Source organism: Helianthus annuus, chromosome 10 (genome assembly GCF_002127325.2).
Source record: "Helianthus annuus cultivar XRQ/B chromosome 10, HanXRQr2.0-SUNRISE, whole genome shotgun sequence".
Taxonomy (NCBI): domain Eukaryota; kingdom Viridiplantae; phylum Streptophyta; class Magnoliopsida; order Asterales; family Asteraceae; genus Helianthus; species Helianthus annuus.
Genome location: NC_035442.2, coordinates 175,856,213 through 175,874,978, shown reverse-complemented (window position 1 = coordinate 175,874,978; position 18,766 = coordinate 175,856,213). Strand labels below are relative to the sequence as shown.

The 18,766-nt window shown below is 34.5% G+C and overlaps 1 protein-coding gene, 1 long non-coding RNA gene and 1 other non-coding gene across 18 annotated transcripts; all 3 read left to right on the top strand.

The window, feature by feature from the left end:
- The first annotated feature begins 5,369 nt into the window (after positions 1 to 5,369).
- On the top strand, positions 5,370 to 8,983 carry LOC110886701. 16 transcript variants are annotated; one of them, XR_004870010.1, is made up of 8 exons: positions 5,370 to 5,603; positions 5,714 to 5,755; positions 6,237 to 7,520; positions 7,597 to 7,656; positions 7,824 to 7,887; positions 8,125 to 8,408; positions 8,492 to 8,646; positions 8,772 to 8,983. It is a non-coding gene; the product is annotated as an uncharacterized LOC110886701 (long non-coding RNA). The 16 variants fall into 16 exon arrangements; XR_004870009.1 differs by having other exon boundaries at positions 8,013 to 8,408; XR_004870011.1 differs by having other exon boundaries at positions 5,378 to 5,603; positions 6,237 to 6,396; positions 6,649 to 6,745; positions 6,930 to 7,520; positions 7,597 to 8,408.
- An 865-nt stretch (positions 8,984 to 9,848) lies between these two features.
- Positions 9,849 to 12,449, top strand: LOC110886700 (NHP2-like protein 1). The gene is made up of 5 exons (XM_022134539.2): positions 9,849 to 10,004; positions 10,104 to 10,224; positions 11,256 to 11,359; positions 11,980 to 12,111; positions 12,196 to 12,449. Exons 1-5 carry the CDS (start codon positions 10,002 to 10,004, stop codon positions 12,220 to 12,222), a joined length of 387 nt encoding a protein of 128 aa, XP_021990231.1. The 5' UTR covers positions 9,849 to 10,001; the 3' UTR covers positions 12,223 to 12,449.
- Positions 12,450 to 13,579: 1,130 nt separating this feature from the next.
- TRNAS-AGA lies at positions 13,580 to 13,661 on the top strand. Its single transcript has one exon. It is a non-coding gene; the product is annotated as a tRNA-Ser (tRNA).
- Positions 13,662 to 18,766: the final 5,105 nt, after the last annotated feature.

Sequence of the window (18,766 nt, the reverse complement as noted above, 5' to 3'; positions counted from 1 at the left end):
AGTCGAAACGGTTCGGATCGAAACAATACGAGTCGAAACGGTTTGGATCGAAACGGTGCGGGTCGAAATAGTCAAAGATTCCAATGAATTTACTTTAACTCCTTCACATATAGGAAGGATTTTGAATTCCTTTAATTAAAGGAATTTGAAGGAATCCGTGCCAAATTCCAATTCCAATTTCATTGTAAACCAAACATGAAAAATTGGTATTAAGATTCCAATTCTATCAAATTCTGTGAACCAAACATCTTTTGAGATGGAATTCAGATTCCAATTCCGTTAAATTTCATTGTATTACTAGGAACCAAACACACCCTTAGATTTTGAACACACATGATATATTATTTTTGAGTGGATCAAATAACTCTCGACAAGTGAAAATGGAGCAGCTAGACTCAAAATAAATTTTGAGTGTGTCATATATGATTTTATTGTTGGTTTAAAAGAAATTAAATGATTTTGTCTTTTGCTTATGCATACTTACTTCTTTATTGCATATGCATATGGATTTACAGACCTAGGTAAATATACGTGCATAAATTGATATTTGCTTTACTGTTTTGGTTACAAAAGCCTTATGCTATTGATTTTTTATTTATTAAAAAAACTTAATTATAACCTTAGATTCTGAATCTTATAGACATTTCATATGCAGTATACGTTTTGATTAACTATTTCTATTATTTTAATTGTGAAAAAGAAACATATGTATATTGATCTACGCACTAGATCGAAATGGTGTTTAGTGTTGATTTGAAGTTTGATAAGTTTCCTTTTTCCTTAATTTAGACGCCAATCTTCTATGATCTACGCACCTTAGCAGTTGTTCCTAGCGGAGCACCAACAGGTACGAATAGGGGTAGCATTGGTTGAGATGGCGAACCAGAACATATGCATATGACCCATATTATTTTGTTAACACCAACCCTAACCTAAGCACATTTAAATTTGTGTAACCCGAACATGACCTGTATAACCTGTTTATGTAATCGTGTCAAACGAGTTAACAAGTTGTAAATGGTTTGACAGTTTTTTAATGGGATAATTGGTTAAACCAGCTGCCATGTAAACCCACGTATGATAACCTGTTTTAGTTTAAGTCTATTTGACTTTTTAACCATGAATTACATTATAACTTCTAGTAAAGGGTGATATTGGGTTTTAGAAAATAGATGCTTAACGGGACAAATGATGATATTCAGATCAGAGGTGTGATCATCCAGACGGGAAAGCTAGGTGGAATTGAAAAAATCCACAACTTGGAAGTTGGAGTATCGAAAGTCTTGCGAATGTGTAGTTAGAGTTGGGAATTAAAAATCACCAGGAACATTCAAGCTTGGAGTTTGCTTGATGAAAGGGTCAACACAGGTCAGGAATGGGTAAAAGGGGGTCGAGCTAAATTGGGTATTGTATACCTTTGGTTTGTATTTTCTACTTACAAAATGTAACATTTTCACCAACTTCATTTACAACCATAGCAATCGTTATCCAAAATTTTCACCAATGACATTTTCAAGTAATCTTCTACTTACAAAATGTAACATCTTAGGCCTGGGTTAAAACATATTCGGTTCAATTTTGTCGGCAAAGTTTGGACAATCTTTAAAACACTTGATGTCTTTTAAAGTAAAATGTGTCAGTGTGGTGTTGTAGGTCGGAGAGAGAGATTGAAAAATAAAGATTTTTTTTTAACTTAAGAACTTTCACATTCTCATATGACATTCATAATCAACATACCGCCGCAACGCGCGGATTAGCGTCAACTCGTTAGGGACAAAAACAAAGTTTAAATCTGAACAAATCGATTATATCGATAACTGACCCGGTGAAAAACCCTAATAAAGAGTAAATTATTATTTATTTGAGAAATGTGTAACATGAACATATGGTTTTATAAATACCAAACCAAAATGATAAAAGACATAAAAGAACTCTATAAACAAGTATAAATATAGTTTTAACTATGATGCATGAAGCACGATTATGTAGTTGTCTAATTGTCTCGTATTTCTCTACCGCTAAGTCATATAGGTGATTGTAAAATTCCCACGATTATTTGCTTAAATGAATAATAAACACGTTTTGGCATATCTATACTATATAATAAAAGAAACCTATTTTGGGACACTTGTCATTCTCTCATTTAATTGATTAAAAATATTAATAATACTAATAATAATAATATTTAATCTAAATTAATACAAATTTTTATTATTAATCTATATCTATACAAATTTTATATCTATACCATTTAAATATCTTATGGATAACTATTTTAATTTAATCTATTTTTTTAAATATGTATTTAAAAAAGCAATATTATTAAGTTTTGATATTAATCAACTTAAGATATTACGTAATATATCTTTTAGCTTAATAATAGATTTAGATTTTAGATAAGATGTATAATATTATTAATTTTAAATATGTATTTAAAAACACAATATTATTAATCTTTACAACAGTAAATTAATATAATAGTTTTAATAATTTATTTTTTCTTTATTTTAAAATTAATTCTTTAATTCACCGATAAGTAATAATTTTATATAGATACATAAAATAACAAAAGAATGGCATGTAGACATGCAACAATCTGCGCCGTAACTCCTTTTTTAATAGCAAATCCAATTCTATCGAAAACAAAACTTTGATTCCTCGACGTTGAAAATTGTTTTGCACGACATTCTTCACTTTATCTAGGGAACCCGACAACTTCAGGAGCAAGGGAACCAAAAAGTATTAAAGGCAAGGGAAATGAACAAATGTTGATCTTCAACACAAGCTTTTTCATTGCTTAGAAACTTTCTTTGATTCTGCCTTCAACACAATCTTGCCAGCCGAAACAGTTTTCCTTTAGCCTAGCCCAACAAGGGGGACATTCTGTAACCCTCCTACTAAATATTATTTACTTTAATATCTTATGGATAATTATTATTTAGTTTAATATCTTATAATTAATTATAGATAATCTCCTACTAAATATTATTTTATTTAATCTCTTCTACTTAACTATTAGTTTAAATTTAATGTATATTTCTCATTTATAATATTATTTATTTGATTTTCTATATAATATGACAGTCACCTACTTTTTATTTGTAATATATACAAATTTGCTCTTAGTCTTTTCGATTATGTAATTATCTCTAATAAACTTTAAACTTTTACCATAGTATATATAATGCTAGACACAAAATTGAAACACATGCAATAAAGGAGGTTTTTAAATATATATTGTTTTATCAATTAGTATATAACATTCATTTATTCAACCCGTGTAATACACGGGGTTATAACCTAGTTAATTTATCTATAAGAAAACAATTATATAGGATTATGATTGTTTTGACCTAAAAAGACCGTGTTTTTTATAGACATATACATCTAAACATTACGTATGCAACATCAATGATTGAAATTTACTAATTATTATGTTTTCAATGCTTATGTATTTATTCATTATAACTCGATTTTACAAGTTCTTCAAAGTTTTTTTATAATTACTTTGAGGTTGAAAAGGTATAGAAATATATATTTATTAATGATTTTAAGAAAGTCATGTCAAAGTGTCATCAAGTTACTTCACAAAAGATACACTTGAAAGTGACCAAGTGAAGGAATGAACAAAGAATCTGTTCACATGCTAGTTACAAGTCGGTGTACGGATACGCCCAGCGTATTCGTACACTAGTTACACCAATTTTTTTTAACCTTTTTGCCTTGCAATGGTAATTGTTATCAAACTCCCACTCCGAATATCAGTTTACGGGTTTCAAACAATGTGAAGTGTTTGTAAAAACTTGCAAACGGGCAAACAAAGTCCTTAAACCTCAAACTCGTGTAAATCTTGACCCGTTTTGATTTTAATGAAAGCCTTTGATCTCAACAATACCGGGCAAGTTACAAACCGACTTAGGTGAAGCTCATGGTCTAGGTAAATGTTCATATCCTCTAGATTAAATGATATTCTCAATTATTAAATAAGAGGTTTAACCAACATCACACAATACATTGAATGTTGCTTATGTAAATCAAGCGTCAAACACAAATAGTCAATGCTATCCTATAAGACCAAGCGGTATGGGGGCCGGCTTAGGCCCGGCACAGGTCCCCCACGCCGCCCCCTCGCCCCGTCCCGTCCTTTCCGGCTCCCTCTAGACGATCTCGACGGGCCTCCCTTCTCCTCCCTTCTCTCACATATAACTATACATACATACATATATATATACATAAAGAGGTTCATCCCCCACCCCTGAGGTCCATCCCCTCCAAGCCACTCCTACGTGGCGCCGATGTGACGGTCCATCCCCTTAGGAATAAGGCTCTCTATACCCACTAGTCTAATTATGTTTTATCACATACCGTACAATGCCTTTCCTTCAAGCATACATTTCCATATAACCATGGAAAATCGTGTACATGAATTTGCTCAAAATATGTAATAATCTCAACAAATCGGGTTTAATAAGAAAGTTGGGGTCACTAAGACGCTAGTGAGCACCCAACCTATGGCTGTTCATGAGCCAAGCCGAGCCAGGGTAAGCTCGGGATCGGATTTGAAACCGAGCTGAAAATCTAAGCTCGGGTTCGGTTTGGTTTTAAACCGAGCTGGCTCGGCTCAGCTTGGTTTGGCTCGATTTTAAAAAGAAAAATATAATATACTGCTTTCAAAATTCAGTAGCCTAAAATATTTTTCAATACTTCAAAAAAAAAACATATTCAAAATAAGTTTATCCTAATACATTACAAGCCAAAATCATGTTCAACAATGAAAAATATGTTTTAAATTTCAGTGAAATACAATATTAGTTCATTACCAAGGTAATTAAGATTCAAATATGACATGGATATCAAATCACAAGCCTAAATACATATAAATATTAATAAGTTTTTTGTAATATATTATAATGTATATAAAAATAAATATATTATAAAAAAATAATCTGAACTAAGTCGAGCTGAGCTATCAAGCGAGCCAAAGCGAGCCAATTCGGCTCGTTACGAGCCGAGCCGGCTCACTTTCTAACCGACTCAAACAAGTGTGCACTCCCGCACCTCCTAACCTGCTTGATGTGTATTATAATTCGCTTTGATCATCAAGTCAATCCCGGTTACAGTAAAATATCTAACAATCACTTCAATTCGGTGATGCTCTTTGACATTAAACTTGTGGTTTAATCATTACACACATCTATTATATATAATAAACATGATAAATGAGGGCTTATGTGTCATGATATGGGGGCTTGCAAAATGATGTGGCATCACCTAAGGCAATCTAGAAATTGGTTTTGGCTCCAAAATTCGGGTCATAAAAATTCGTGTATATGGGTTACCGCGGGATCCATTTCCTTTAATTTTGACCCGACTTCCATTTGTACGATATCTATGTTTCTTTTCCAAAACCCTAGAGAGCCTCCATCTCCATTCTCCATCTCCATTCCAAGCAACTGATCTTCTCTTCAAAATGTTTTCGTTTTATGAATGGTGAGAAGACATAAATTAATTGAAACCCTAGAGCATCTTCTCCTTCACATTTCCTACCGATCAAGATCAATTGGTTGAATATTTATCAATCTTACAATACTAATCTCATCAATGTAAGTTTTCGTTTTTATCATCATTATCTCTATTAGTTTCTCTCTACATAACCAGATCATCAGCGTTTTTGAAAGAGCTGAGTACACTCTCTTCTTTTTTTAAACCCTAGGTATCAAAACTTTGCAATCAAGAGATCAACAAGAGATTCACGGTTTGTGTATTCTTCCAACTTAGAGTTCTATCAGATTTCATATATTTATTCTTTGATTTCGCAAACTATTAATGTTCATCTCTCGTGTGTTTTCACAATAAGTTTTTTTTTTCTAATCTTAATAGAAGAGAAAGATCAATCTAGGTTAGTTAGTATACGCTTTCAATCCCTACATTTTTGGGGGTTTTGGTTCTTTGCTAATTCATTATCCTTAAATCCGCATATGTCGGTTCTGCGGCAGCTAGGGTTCCGCTCCGAATCCGGCGACCTGATTTCTTTTCTGCGGTGTGGTCTTTCATGGTTCTTCGTTTTTTTTTTCTATTTTGTACTTCGATTTTGTGGTTTACTTATCTGATTTTGATTTTAATGTTGGATTTGATCTAGAACAAGTGAAAGTTAACTAGAAACAAACCATAATCATTTGCAGATTGGCATTACTGATTGTTCTTCGTTTGTTCTTTTCGTTTATTTCATTTTATAGGTTTTCTTCATCGACTAAAATCAAGGATTCATCGACGGTCCAATCGGGTGCTGCTACAGATCGAATGTGGAGGCTGCTGATGTCATCGTGTTCCATGGTTATGGTGGCTGAGAGGGTTTCAATGTTTCAATTCTGCATTTTTAGTCTATCGCAAAAATAGGTTTTTTTTAGTCTTTGTTATTATGATTATGTCGTTTTATAGCTATTTGGTTATCTTATTAGTGTTTATTTCGTCTTTTAATAGGATCGAGAAAGAATTCGAATCTTGAATCAAATCTAATTGACTATTTTTTTTATTTAAGTTGTTTTTAAATAGATTTGAAGAATTGGAATAAGATCAGTGAGTATTAGAGTGGTTTATGTTAAATTTGTGTGTTGGTGTATCTTGATTGATCATGAGGTGTAATTATAGGATTGGTGATGTTTGTGTTCGGTTTCGGTAGAACAAACGAGTTTTTCGATGGCATAGGTATTTTCCGGTGACTCCTTAGTCCTGACCCGTCATTCAGGTGAGTTTGGTTTATATATTTTATTTCCGGTCAGATTTGGTATTCATTTTTAGTCTCTCGCAAAAATAGGTTTTTTTAGTCTTTGTTATTATGATTATGTTGTTTTATAGGTTTTATTCATCGACTAAAATCAAGGATTCATCGACGGTCCAATCGGGTTTAAATTTGAATTTTATGTTGGCAGGATTGTTGTTTTTACACCTGAACTTTAAGAAAAAGTTCTGCATTTTTGCAATTAGTTTTCCTGAAAATACAGGTTTATTTTCCCCTTTGTATTGATTGTTATCATGAATATTATTGATTTTTTATTTCAAAAACTTTTTGTTTTTCCAAAATTCACAAAATTCAATGACATAATTGAGCTCCAAGTTTTAGAACATCTTTAATTTGTCAAATGGATTCCATATTGCTATAACAATCATGGAGACCCATCTACCAAGAATTCTTGAAGAATTAAATAAGTTTTTTAATAAATTAGCGTCTTCACTCTTGAGGCATAATATAAAAAAAAACTTGAATTGAAATTAAAGCTAATTTGTTCAGATGAGCACTCAGTGTTTCCAGATTGTTGCTTTCACAGTTGAATTTTCCAAAAAAAAAGAAAAAATTTATATGACTGTTGCAATTGGTTTTCTTGTAAATACAGGGTGTTGTGTACTGGCAACCACCCCGATAGGCTTTAGAGAAGGTGCAAAAACTTGTATGGGAGCCTTCTATTAGTCGTTATGGTGCCGATGAAGGTCTTCCTGAGCTTAGGGAAGCATTGACTAAAAAGGTCAAAATGTCAACTATTCAATTATATGAAATGCAGTAATATCCCCTTTATATTCATATTTTTTTTATTATTGCAGTTGCGTGAAGAAAATAATATATGCAAATCTTCAGTGATGGTTACTGCTGGCGCGAATCAGGTATTTAAGGTTGAATTGATGTTAGTTAAATTCTTTCAAGGCGTTTTACAAAGTTTTTTATACCGTTGTTGTATGCCTTTGTGAATATTGTTCTCACTCTGTGTGATGATGGGGATTCGGTTGTTATGTTTGCACCATACTACTTCTATGCGTACATGTCGTTCCAGATGACGGGTGTCACTAACATTCTTGTGGGTACCGGTGATCCAGATACGCTGCATCCTGATGCAGGTTGAAGCTTTGTTAAATTGTTTTCCTGCACTTTCGATTTGTTAAAAACTTTGTGATTTTCGTTTTGCAATAGTTTATTAGATTGGTGCATCACTTTATTAATTCCCAAATTCATGAAACTTTAGTTTGACGCCTTTGCTCGGGGCCTTTATAGCCGATTCATTCGCTGGCCGGTTTTGGACCATCACAGTTGCTTCCATTATTTTTCAAATTGTAAGCTTTCATTTGTTCATGCAGGATTTGTTAATAACTTGTAGTAAGCCTGGCAAAACGATCGGTTTGGGAACAGGTTAATAGGTTTTCTGGTTGATATGGACCATCTAAAAAACATCAGTTGGTTCGGGTCAAAATGGGTTATGACCAAAATGGACTTGAGTTGAAGCAAGTGGTGTTAGAAAGAGCGGAAAAAAAACCTTTACAAAATGAGTCTTGCAAGTGCACTTTTTGCATTTCTTATGTTGGATACTCATAAATACAAATCATCCCACAACAAGATCACATCCCCATTATTTCCTGTGCTGGTATGTAACATGGGTTTGGGTCAAAATTGAATCTTTGAACAAAACGATCGATACTAACTGGATTTTGTTATTGGATGCTGCAGGCGTGTTGGGGTCTCGGGTATGTGGTGGCTACTCTTTTTATGTACATATTATTTAAATAGTTTACAACATCTTTTGGTCTCTTAATATACAGATTAAATGCCTTACATTTTAAAAGACGATAAATATGAGACAAAGTACAAGACTGACTTAAAAGGTACAGTACCTAGGCAATGCTACTTAGGCAAGCTTAGTATCGACACCAAAGTTTATATTATATAGTATCGACACTAAAGTTTATATTATATACATAAACACTTATAATTTGGTTCTTTTTTTTAGAGGGAACTCAATTTACTAAGGGAAAGGTTTTGGTAACTCGAAGGACATGCATCTTCAAAGGGACTCGACTATCTTTAAATTGTGTATCCACTGTATCACTAATTTATGTAACATGAGACTTTGTATTTTATTTTATTTGTACACTTAATATTTATCTTAATAGTTTTCTCCAACCCGGATAGCACCCGGGGGATAACCTAGTTACATATAAATATTGAAGTATGACTCATAATCATATTATAACTCAAGTATGATACAAAGTGTTGCTATAAATTTATATTTGACTCTAAACCTTTGCAACAATGCAAGGAGACCGTTTCAGTTGAAAATGGTTTGGAGGATGATGTTATGTCGTTTTTTCGTTTTCTCGATCTATAATAAGGGCATGTTTGGCTAAGCTTTTTAAGCCAACTTATTGACTTATTGGCTTTTCAAAAAGTCAATAAGTTAAAATTGTGTTTGGCTAATTGAAAAGTCTTTTTCAATACAGCTTTTCAGTAGGGAGAAAAAGTCATTTTTGAAAAGTCAGAAATTTGTGACTTTTTATAGCTTTTCAACACAATTACAAATTTACCACCTACCAAACAACTTTTTTTACCCTCTACCAAACAACTTTTCAATATGAAGAATGTCTTTTTTAGTAATTTTGGCTTTTCCCACCCAATAAGCTGATCCAAACACTTTTTTTAAAAACTCATTTTCAAAAAGTCACAAGTCAATAAGTTTTTTTAACAAAAAGTCTTTTTTGAGTTAAATAAGCTTAGCCAAACATGCCCTAAATGTTGCAAACATTATAAAAAACTCATCAGAATGTTCAATTCTAAAACAAGGGTATCAGAGATACCATCTACAACAATTTAACATAAGGTTGTTATTATAATATTGATTCTTATAAATACTCATATAAGAGTTAAAAACGACTTGTTTAAAGTTAAAAAAGTTTCTCAATCTTAAAAACGACTTGTTTAAAGTTAAAAAGTTTTTCAATCACAAGAACCACAACCAAACAATCAAAATCAAATGAACAACTTGCCAAATTGCGATAGATACAAAACGACACCGTCACAACCCAATCAACATATTATCACAAAAAGACTAAAATACCCTTAGCACCCAAAAAAACCTAAAAGCATCCCCTTTAAACCCTTCTCACCCTTCTCCTTTATACACCCAAAAAAAGTGTAAAACCCCAAAACCCTAATAGCCTCCCTGCTTCAATTCGCCGAAACGATGGTACCCATCTCAAAAAGTTCATATTTTTATACCAATTTTTCATGTTTTAATCCATTAGAGTTTGAATTTGTTCTTGATAATCTTGATTTGTTGTTGCAGACAGGAGAAGCTGTGAACCCGAAAGCGTACCCACTGGCTGATGCTCAGCTTACTATAACAATATTGGATCTTGTTCAACAAGCTGCTAATTATAAGCAGCTTAAAAAGGGTGCTAATGAAGGTATAATCTTTAGCCATTTAAAAGCAGTTGACATATGTGTTGGTGATTTTAGTTATTTTAATTATATGGGTATGTTACTATGTTACTTTTCATTGTGGAAGTTGATTTGTATGTGGTTTTGGAGATTTTGTGTAGGTCAAATGTTTGTATTTGTTTGGTCAACGTTTGTTGTTTTTTCAATTTTTGTTTTTTGTTTTTTTTTATATAATTATTTAGGGTTTTGATATGTTTAATTGAGATGGGAAAGTATATAAATGTTTAATTAGGGTTTGCAATTCAGAAAGGGGTGGCGGCGCAGCAGCAGCGTGTTGCCCGTCTAACTTGAGAAGTATGAATGAGATTACTAAGGATTCTCCTAAAAAAAATAAAAAAATTAAAAATAAAACATTTAAAGTAGAAAATGGTAATTTGTTGATTGAAAAACTGTGCTTTAGTTGTTTATAATTGGATGAATTTGTGTCCATTAATTTGTAAAAAAAAATAGATTTAAGTTGATAATTATGGAGTGAGTTAATTACTGTTTTCGTCCTTGTGGTTTGTCATAAATCACTATTTCAGCCCATTAGTTAAAAAAATTCCGATTTCAGTCCCTGTGGTTTCACTTTCGTAACCGTTTCAGTCCACCTCGTAACAATTTCAGTCCCGTACTTAACAAAATAATGGATTGAAATGGTTACAAAATGAAACCACAGGGACTGAAATGGTTACGAAAGTGAAACCACAGGGACTGAAATCGCAATTTTTAAACTAATGGACTAAAATAGTGATCTTTGACAAACCACAAGGACGAAAACAATAATTAACTCATTGTTAAAAAGAAATTGTTGAATAACACATGGAAAATATATATGAAAGCTATATGTTGTACTTGTTTGAAATTTGAATCTTTTTTTCTTGGTGAATGAATATTAATTATTTTTTATGTTTGGATCTTTTAAGTAATAGATAGTTAGGTTTGGTCAGAGTGTTATCTTTTAGTTTCTGCTATTTATTTATTACACTAATATTTTGTTTTAATCTTTGATTTACAGCTACAAAGACTCTTAACAGGGGTATATCTGAGTTTGTTGTGATGGCGGCCGATGCTGAGCCTCTCGAAATTATTCTTCATCTTCCCCTTCTTGCTGAAGACAAGGTATATAATATTTTATATTTGTGTTCGTTTGTTAAGGAAATGAACTTGTTCGTGTTCGTTTGTGCTTGTTTGTTAATTTTAGGCAACGAACAAAAAACGAACGTTGACGAACACAAATGAGCACAAACTAATGTTCATGAACACAAATGGAAACAAAAGAACATAAACAATCGTTCGTGAACATAATATATAATACACTGACACCTATTAGCTATTTAATTTGTCGGAATTTTTAAGTATTTAAATAAATATGAAAAATAAGAACTTTAATGAACTATCAAACACGTTACCGAACGTTCACGAACATAAATGAACGAACGAGACCTCTGTTCATGTTTGTTCATTTAACTAAAGGAACGAAATTTCTTGTTCGTGTTCGTTTGTTTAATAAACGAACACAAACAAACTTCATGTCAAACGGTTCACGAACTGTTCGCCAAACGTTTGGTTCATTTGCAGCCCTAACTGAAAATGATGAAAAATCAAGAATCTTGAATTATACGCTACTGATTGGTCCTTGAATTCATCTGTCGTCGTTGTATGTCAACCTAAACGTCGACACAAATCAACATCTTGATTTTGATTTCACCTTTATTAATCATATACAACTGTTTTGGCAGAACGTACCGTACGTGTTTGTTCCTTCAAAGCAAGCACTTGGACGCGCATGTGGGGTCACCCGTGCTGTCATTGCATGTTCTGTGACCAGTAACGAAGGCAGTCAATTGAGATCCCAAATACAACAACTCAAGGTTCGTCTTATCTTCCTTTTTTACGCGCTTCTGTTTTTTTTTTTTGCGTGAATATGTTCTAAAGTGTTTTCGTTTGGTTTGCAGGATGCGATTGAGAAACTTCTGATTTAAAAAGACGAAATATGGAAATTCGGTGTGATGGGCCTTTGTTGATTAGAGGCTTTGATCTTTCTTTTCCTATAAAACTATCTTTATTGTATTGAGATTTTATGTCTGCATTTTTGCACTGTCAACACAATGACTTCTAGTTTTATGTAACAGTGTAGTAGTGTTTGTTATGTGCTGCTTTTGTTTAAGAACATGCATTGTCTTTTAAAGATGGATAGATCTTTCTTATATTTGTGTTTCCAAAGAGTATTGTTTTTTCATTAAAAGCCGACTGCAAAATCAAACCGACGAGAGCTTAAACGACGTTATCAACACTAACTATTGCTATGTATAATTTGTAAGGATTACATGATTAAAGTTTCTTTCAAATATGCAATACCAATAAAAGCTTTTTAGAATAACACTCCTAGAATGGGACACAATATTATAGCGCACATCAGAGAAAAGAGTATCCCTGATGTCCTTTTTCTTAATAGATGGAGCAATCGTCACTCGACAGCTTGAAAGGATACAATATTATAGCGCACATCAGATAAAAGAGTACACCTCACGTCCTTTCTTAATAGATGGAGCAATCGTCACTCGACAACTCGAAAGTGGATCGGTACAAACCCACATGATATGTATTCGCTTATGTAACAGGTCTGCTTTGTCGTACCCTGACTACTCCTTTTTCACTGGAGATACAAACAAAACGATATAAAGTTTGTGTTGTATGACACCGATCATTAGTAGTTTTTTTTTTTTTTTTTTTTTTTCTAAACGAGATGTAAAATCGAATCCAAAAGCTTAGAAAGTGGTTTTCGATGATAACAATGGTATCAACTAGACGTTGAGAACGACATAATCAATATGAAATTTTAAGAATTTACCTGATTGTAGTATGAAATTTTAAGAATTTACCCGATTGTAAATAATCATACGACAATATAATAATACACAAGAATTGTATAATAAGATGCATGTTGGATACAAAAATTAAGTTGAATGTTGTAAATGCAATTGTCATAACTAAATAAACGTATAGCTTCTGGAGCCGTAATTCATTCTCAATCTCGTCAAAAACTCTATTAGATTTGATTTAGCTCGGGCTAAGTGACTCGAATGTCCAATTAGTTAGTTAAAACCTTTTCAATTTGAGTTTATTAACTTATTATCATAAACTCGTAAAATATCATCAAACTAAATACCGGGATATAAATACGTAAAATAGTTGAATGCAACAATAACAACCGAACCCCATAAATCTCACAAATAGCAAAAGTATTGATAGAGTTTAAGAACTGTGAGATGTAAAATAGTTGAAAGTTTCACTGCATAAAGATTCTAGTAAATAGGTATGGTAAAAAGTTCACAACAAGTGGACGTGCCGGAGTGGTTATCGGGCATGACTAGAAATCATGTGGGCTTTGCCCGCGCAGGTTCGAATCCTGCCGTCCACGTTTTTGTTTTTAAACCTATTTTTCCCGAAACACTTGATATTTCTTTAGCCCAAAGTTTATTGAATTCAAATGATGACTAAAATCTCATAGATTTTAGATTTTAGTGGGGTATCAATGAGTTGTCTTAATTTTTTAGCATTAGATCAACATGATATAAATTCTAAAGGTTCACTAGATATGATTAAAAAGCTTGAAATATCAAGAATCTTGAATTGTAAGCCGCTAAATGGTTCTTGAATTATTCTATCATCTTCGTATGTTCAATCATTTATCAATCTCAATTGTCAACATCAATGGACATCTTGAGTTTGATTTCACCTTTGTCAATCATTTACAACTGTTTTGGCATAACGTAGCGTACATGTTTGTTCCTTCAAAGCAAGCACTAGGACACGCGTGTGGGGTCACCGGGGCTGGCATTGCATGTTCAACGACTAGTAATGAAGGCAGCTCAAGGTTTATGTTGTCTCCCATTGATGTCGGGGTTATTTGTCTGTTTTTCTATTTGTGTTTCCAAATCTTTTAAACCAGTACTCATGAGCATAAGGCGTGTTGTGATTTATTTTTTAAGCTGGTTGTGAAATCAAACCGATGATTGGTTTTTACGGCTTAAACTAAATCATGAACATGTTGTTTCAGTTCTGTTTAAGCATGAAGGAAAACATATGAATCATACCTGTCACCGCAGATAGTGCAGAGGAGAATCCTGTGAGAGAGTTCGACATGCCTGTCATCTTGATTCGGTTCCTCCTTAGGGTGCTGACTGATGATGGTGACTTAGAAACCGAAAAGGGTATCAGTTATGGAGAGGAGGTTTCGTGATGATGTTATGGCTTATGGGGTGTGAATTGTGAAACTGAGTAACCCTTAAACCTCCACCTTATTCTCCTTATATAAGCACCCAGGAGGAAACCTAATTAGTTACTAAGGGTAATATGGTCCATCAACAATTACCAACTAATTATTTAATAGGTTCTAATATATTTTGATCTCTATAATGTAAATGATTAAGATGGCTATAGATTAAATATTAAACATAACAATATTTAATCTTACATTCTCCCACTTAGCCGAGTAATCATTTACTATGAGTATTAGATAAGCCTGATCAGGAGTTAACACTCATTTTAGCCTTAAACAAGTACTATAGCAGAAAAATACAGCCGTTGAATCATTATGCGACTCAGGACCCCCATTAATCATACTATAGCCTTAATTTAAAACCTAGTCGTTATGATCAAAATACGCGTAAGCCCTTTGTTTGATTTGTAACTTTTCATTTGTCTATATGCCATTATACCGGTTGAACATATTCTAATAGACATACAAAATCAAACTTGAGGAAATTCCATTAAACATAAAACATAAGCTAGTACAATATGCTCAAATAAGGTCTTTACATAATCCCATATTCCGAACATGTTCTTCGTAAACCTTAGGAGGGAGACCTTTAGTCATCGGATCCGCAAGCATATCCTTAGTACTAATATACTCGATACAAAGATTATTTTCCTCAACACGTTCACGTACAAATAGATATTTCGTATCGAGATATAAACCAGCTCCAGTCGAACTGTTACTGTTCGAGAAACTAACGGCAGCTGAATTATCACAGTAAAGCTTCAATGGTCTAGAAATGGAATTAACGATTTTGAGTCCAGTGACCAGATTTCTAATCAACATTCCATGACAGGTTGCGTTATAAACAGCAATGTACTCTGCCATCATTGTGGAAGTTGTGGTCAACTGTTGTTTATGACTCTTCCAAGAGATAGGGCCGCCTGCTAACATGAAGATATAGCCCGAAGTGGATTTCTTGTCATCTTTGCATTTGGCAAAGTCAGAATCAGAATAGCCCACCACTTCTAAATGATCACTTCTTCTATAAGTCAGCTTATAGTCTTTCGTCCCTTGCAGATATCGAAGTACCTTCTTAGCTGCTTTCCAGTGATCTAGGCCAGGATTAGTCTGATAACGGCCTAGCATTCCAGCAATATAAGCGATATCTGGACGAGTACAGACTTGAGCATACATCAAGCTCCCGACTACTGATGCATAAGGTATCTGGCTCATTTGCTCCTTCTCAACCTCTGTTGTCGGACACTGAAACGAACCGAAAACATCTCCCTTAACTACTGGAGCGACGGAGGGTTTGCACTGTTGCATGTTATACCGTGTAAGGACACGATCTATGTAGGCCCTTTGGGACAATCCTAAGATCCCTTTGTTTCTATCTCGGTGAATTTCGATGCCTATGACGTAAGATGCATCTCCGAGATCCTTCATGTCGAAGTTATGCGAGAGTAACCGCTTCGACTCATGCAACATGTCTAAACTATTACTTGCCAATAGAATGTCGTCAACGTAAAGGACAAGTATAGTAAAGTTGCTCCCACTCATCTTGAGGTAGGTGCATTGATCCACTTGATTCTTCATAAAACCTTGCTTCTTCATGACTTCATCAAACTTGAGGTACCACTGACGTGATGCTTGTTTTAACCCGTAAATGGATTTCTTCAGCTTACAGACTAGATGCTCCTGACCTTCAGGCTCAAAGCCTTCAGGTTGCTTCATGTAAACATCTTCGTCCAAATCTCCGTTAAGGAAAGCGGTTTTAACGTCCATCTGATGCAGCTCTAAATCGAAATGAGCTACTAGGGCCATGACGATCCTTAATGAATCTTTACGAGAGACAGGTGAAAACGTCTCTTGATAATCAATTCCCTCTTTCTGAGTGTAGCCCTTTGCAACCAATCTTGCTTTGTAGCGTTCAACGTTCCCATTAGGATCCAGTTTTGTTTTGAACACCCATTTGCATCCTACGGGTTTGACTCCGTTGGGTAATTCTACCAAATCCCAAACGTCATTTTTCTTCATGGAATCAAGCTCATCAATCATTGCTTTATTCCATTCAGAAGACTGATCACTGCTAATGGCTTCATTGTAAGAGATAGGATCAATGAGCTTTCCGGGATCCATTTCAGTCAGGTAGGTAACATAATCATCCCAATTAGGAGGCCTTCTTTGCCTGGATGACCTCCTGAGTAGATTATCGGGTTCAGCGTTGTCTTGGTTTTGAGCGTTTGATGTGCCTTCGTCATGAGGTATAATGGATTCTGATTGTAGAGGTGCAGTAGCTCCAGGTGTAATAATTGCATTGGGTACAAGAGGAGTAATCGGAGTAATGGTAAGCGACGAGTCTCTCCCCCCCGCGTCTTGTACTTCTTGCAATTCTTCGTAAGGGTTGGTACTGCTCCCACTGACCTTGAAATCCTCCAGGAACGCGGCACGCTTGGTTTCAACAATACGGGTGACATGGGAAGGACAATAGAAACGATAACCCTTAGAGTTCTCAGGATACCCGATAAAGAAACAGGTAACTGTCTTAGGGTCAAGTTTCCTTAGGAAAGGATTGTAAAGTTTTGCTTCAGCAATGCAGCCCCATACTTTCATATATTTAAGACTCGGTTTCCTTCCTGTCCAAAGTTCATAAGGAGTTTTAGGGACAGACTTAGAAGGAACTCTATTGAGTATATGAACAACTGCTTTTAACGCTTCAGTCCAGAGGAATAATGGTAAGTTAGTGTTGGCTAACATACTGCGCACCATGTTCATAAGGGTACGGTTTCTTCTTTCAGCGACACCGTTCTGCTGAGGTGTACCAGGCATGGTGTATTGGTTTACAATCCCCTGGCCCTTACAAAACTTATAAAATGGACCAGGAGCTTGACCCACATCAGTATGTCTTCCATAATACTCACCGCCTCTATCTGATCTCACAACTTTAATCTGACGATCTAATTGCTTTTCAACTTCAGCCTTATAATCTTTAAAAGTTGTTAGAGATTCAGATTTCTCCTTAATAAGATACAAGTACATGTAACGAGAATAATCATCAATAAAAGTGATAAATGAAGTATGTCCTGTTATGCCAGCGATTTGGTAGGGACCACTAATGTCAGTGTGAATGAGTTCTAATAAATTAGAACTCCTAGTGGCACCTTTCTTATTCGCTAATGTCATTTTACCTTTAAGACATTTGACACATGTTCCAAAGTCAGAGAAATCAAGAGGAGGTAAGACTTCATCCTTTACGAGACGATTTAATCGCTCTTTTGAAATGTGGCCTAAACGCTGATGCCACAACATGGATGAAGTCTCTAAGTCTCGTTTCTCTTCCATCTTTGTGAGTGATTCATTAATGTTATATGACAACAAAGATTTGGAAAAGCCATCATCTAGTTCTAATCTATAGAGACCTCCATCCAGAACACCAGTACCATAAAGAACAGAATCATAATGGATAGAGAGTTTGCGATGACCATGTGAAACAATAAAACCGTCCATGTCTAACTTTGGTCCTGATACAAGGTTCCGAGTTACCTCAGGAACATATAAGGTATCATAAAGTTTAATACATAAACCAGTTTTCATAACTAATTGTAATGTTCCAATGGCCTTCACTTCTAATTCTCGATCATCCCCAACCTTAAGCGTTCTTTGGTTTCTTTCCAGCTTCCGGATTGAAAGGAATCCCTGAGTAGAATTGGTAACATGAACCATAGAACCAGAGTCAAACCACCAAGAATTAGCAGGAACACTTAAATTATAGGACTCAAGTATCATAAAATAATCGTTACCTTTCTTAGCCAGCCACTCCTTAAAGTCAGGGCATTCCTTCTGCATGTGTCCTGTCTTTTTACAGAACTTGCAGCGGATATTGCCTAAGGAGTTCTTAGAGCTGGAAGGTGCACTTGTATTAGGGTTAGGATTAGACTTATGGACTTTAGAAGCATCCTTCCTCTGATAATTGTGCTTCCTTTTCTTAGGATTTGAGGTAGTGAAATTGGCAACATCAGTATGGCGATCCATCCTCATACACTCCTCCTCCTGTACGCACATGGCGACCAGCTCACTCATCGTCCATTTTTCCTTCTGAGTGTTGTAGTTGATCTTGAATGCTTCAAAAGAAGAAGGAAGCGAAGTAATGATGAAATGAACAAGGAAACCATCACTGATTTCCATTTCCAGCCCCTTCAGCTTATTGGCCATGTCATTCATCATCATGATGTGCTCGCGAATGCCGCTCCTCCCATCATACTTAG

Excerpts from the sequence above, each read along its gene's own strand:
- LOC110886700 (XM_022134539.2), top strand. Across the intron at positions 10,225-11,255 it reads TAAAAAGGGTGCTAATGAAG|CTACAAAGACTCTTAACAGG; the intron begins GTATAATCTTTA and ends TTTGATTTACAG. Across the intron at positions 11,360-11,979 it reads CCCTTCTTGCTGAAGACAAG|AACGTACCGTACGTGTTTGT; the intron begins GTATATAATATT and ends CTGTTTTGGCAG.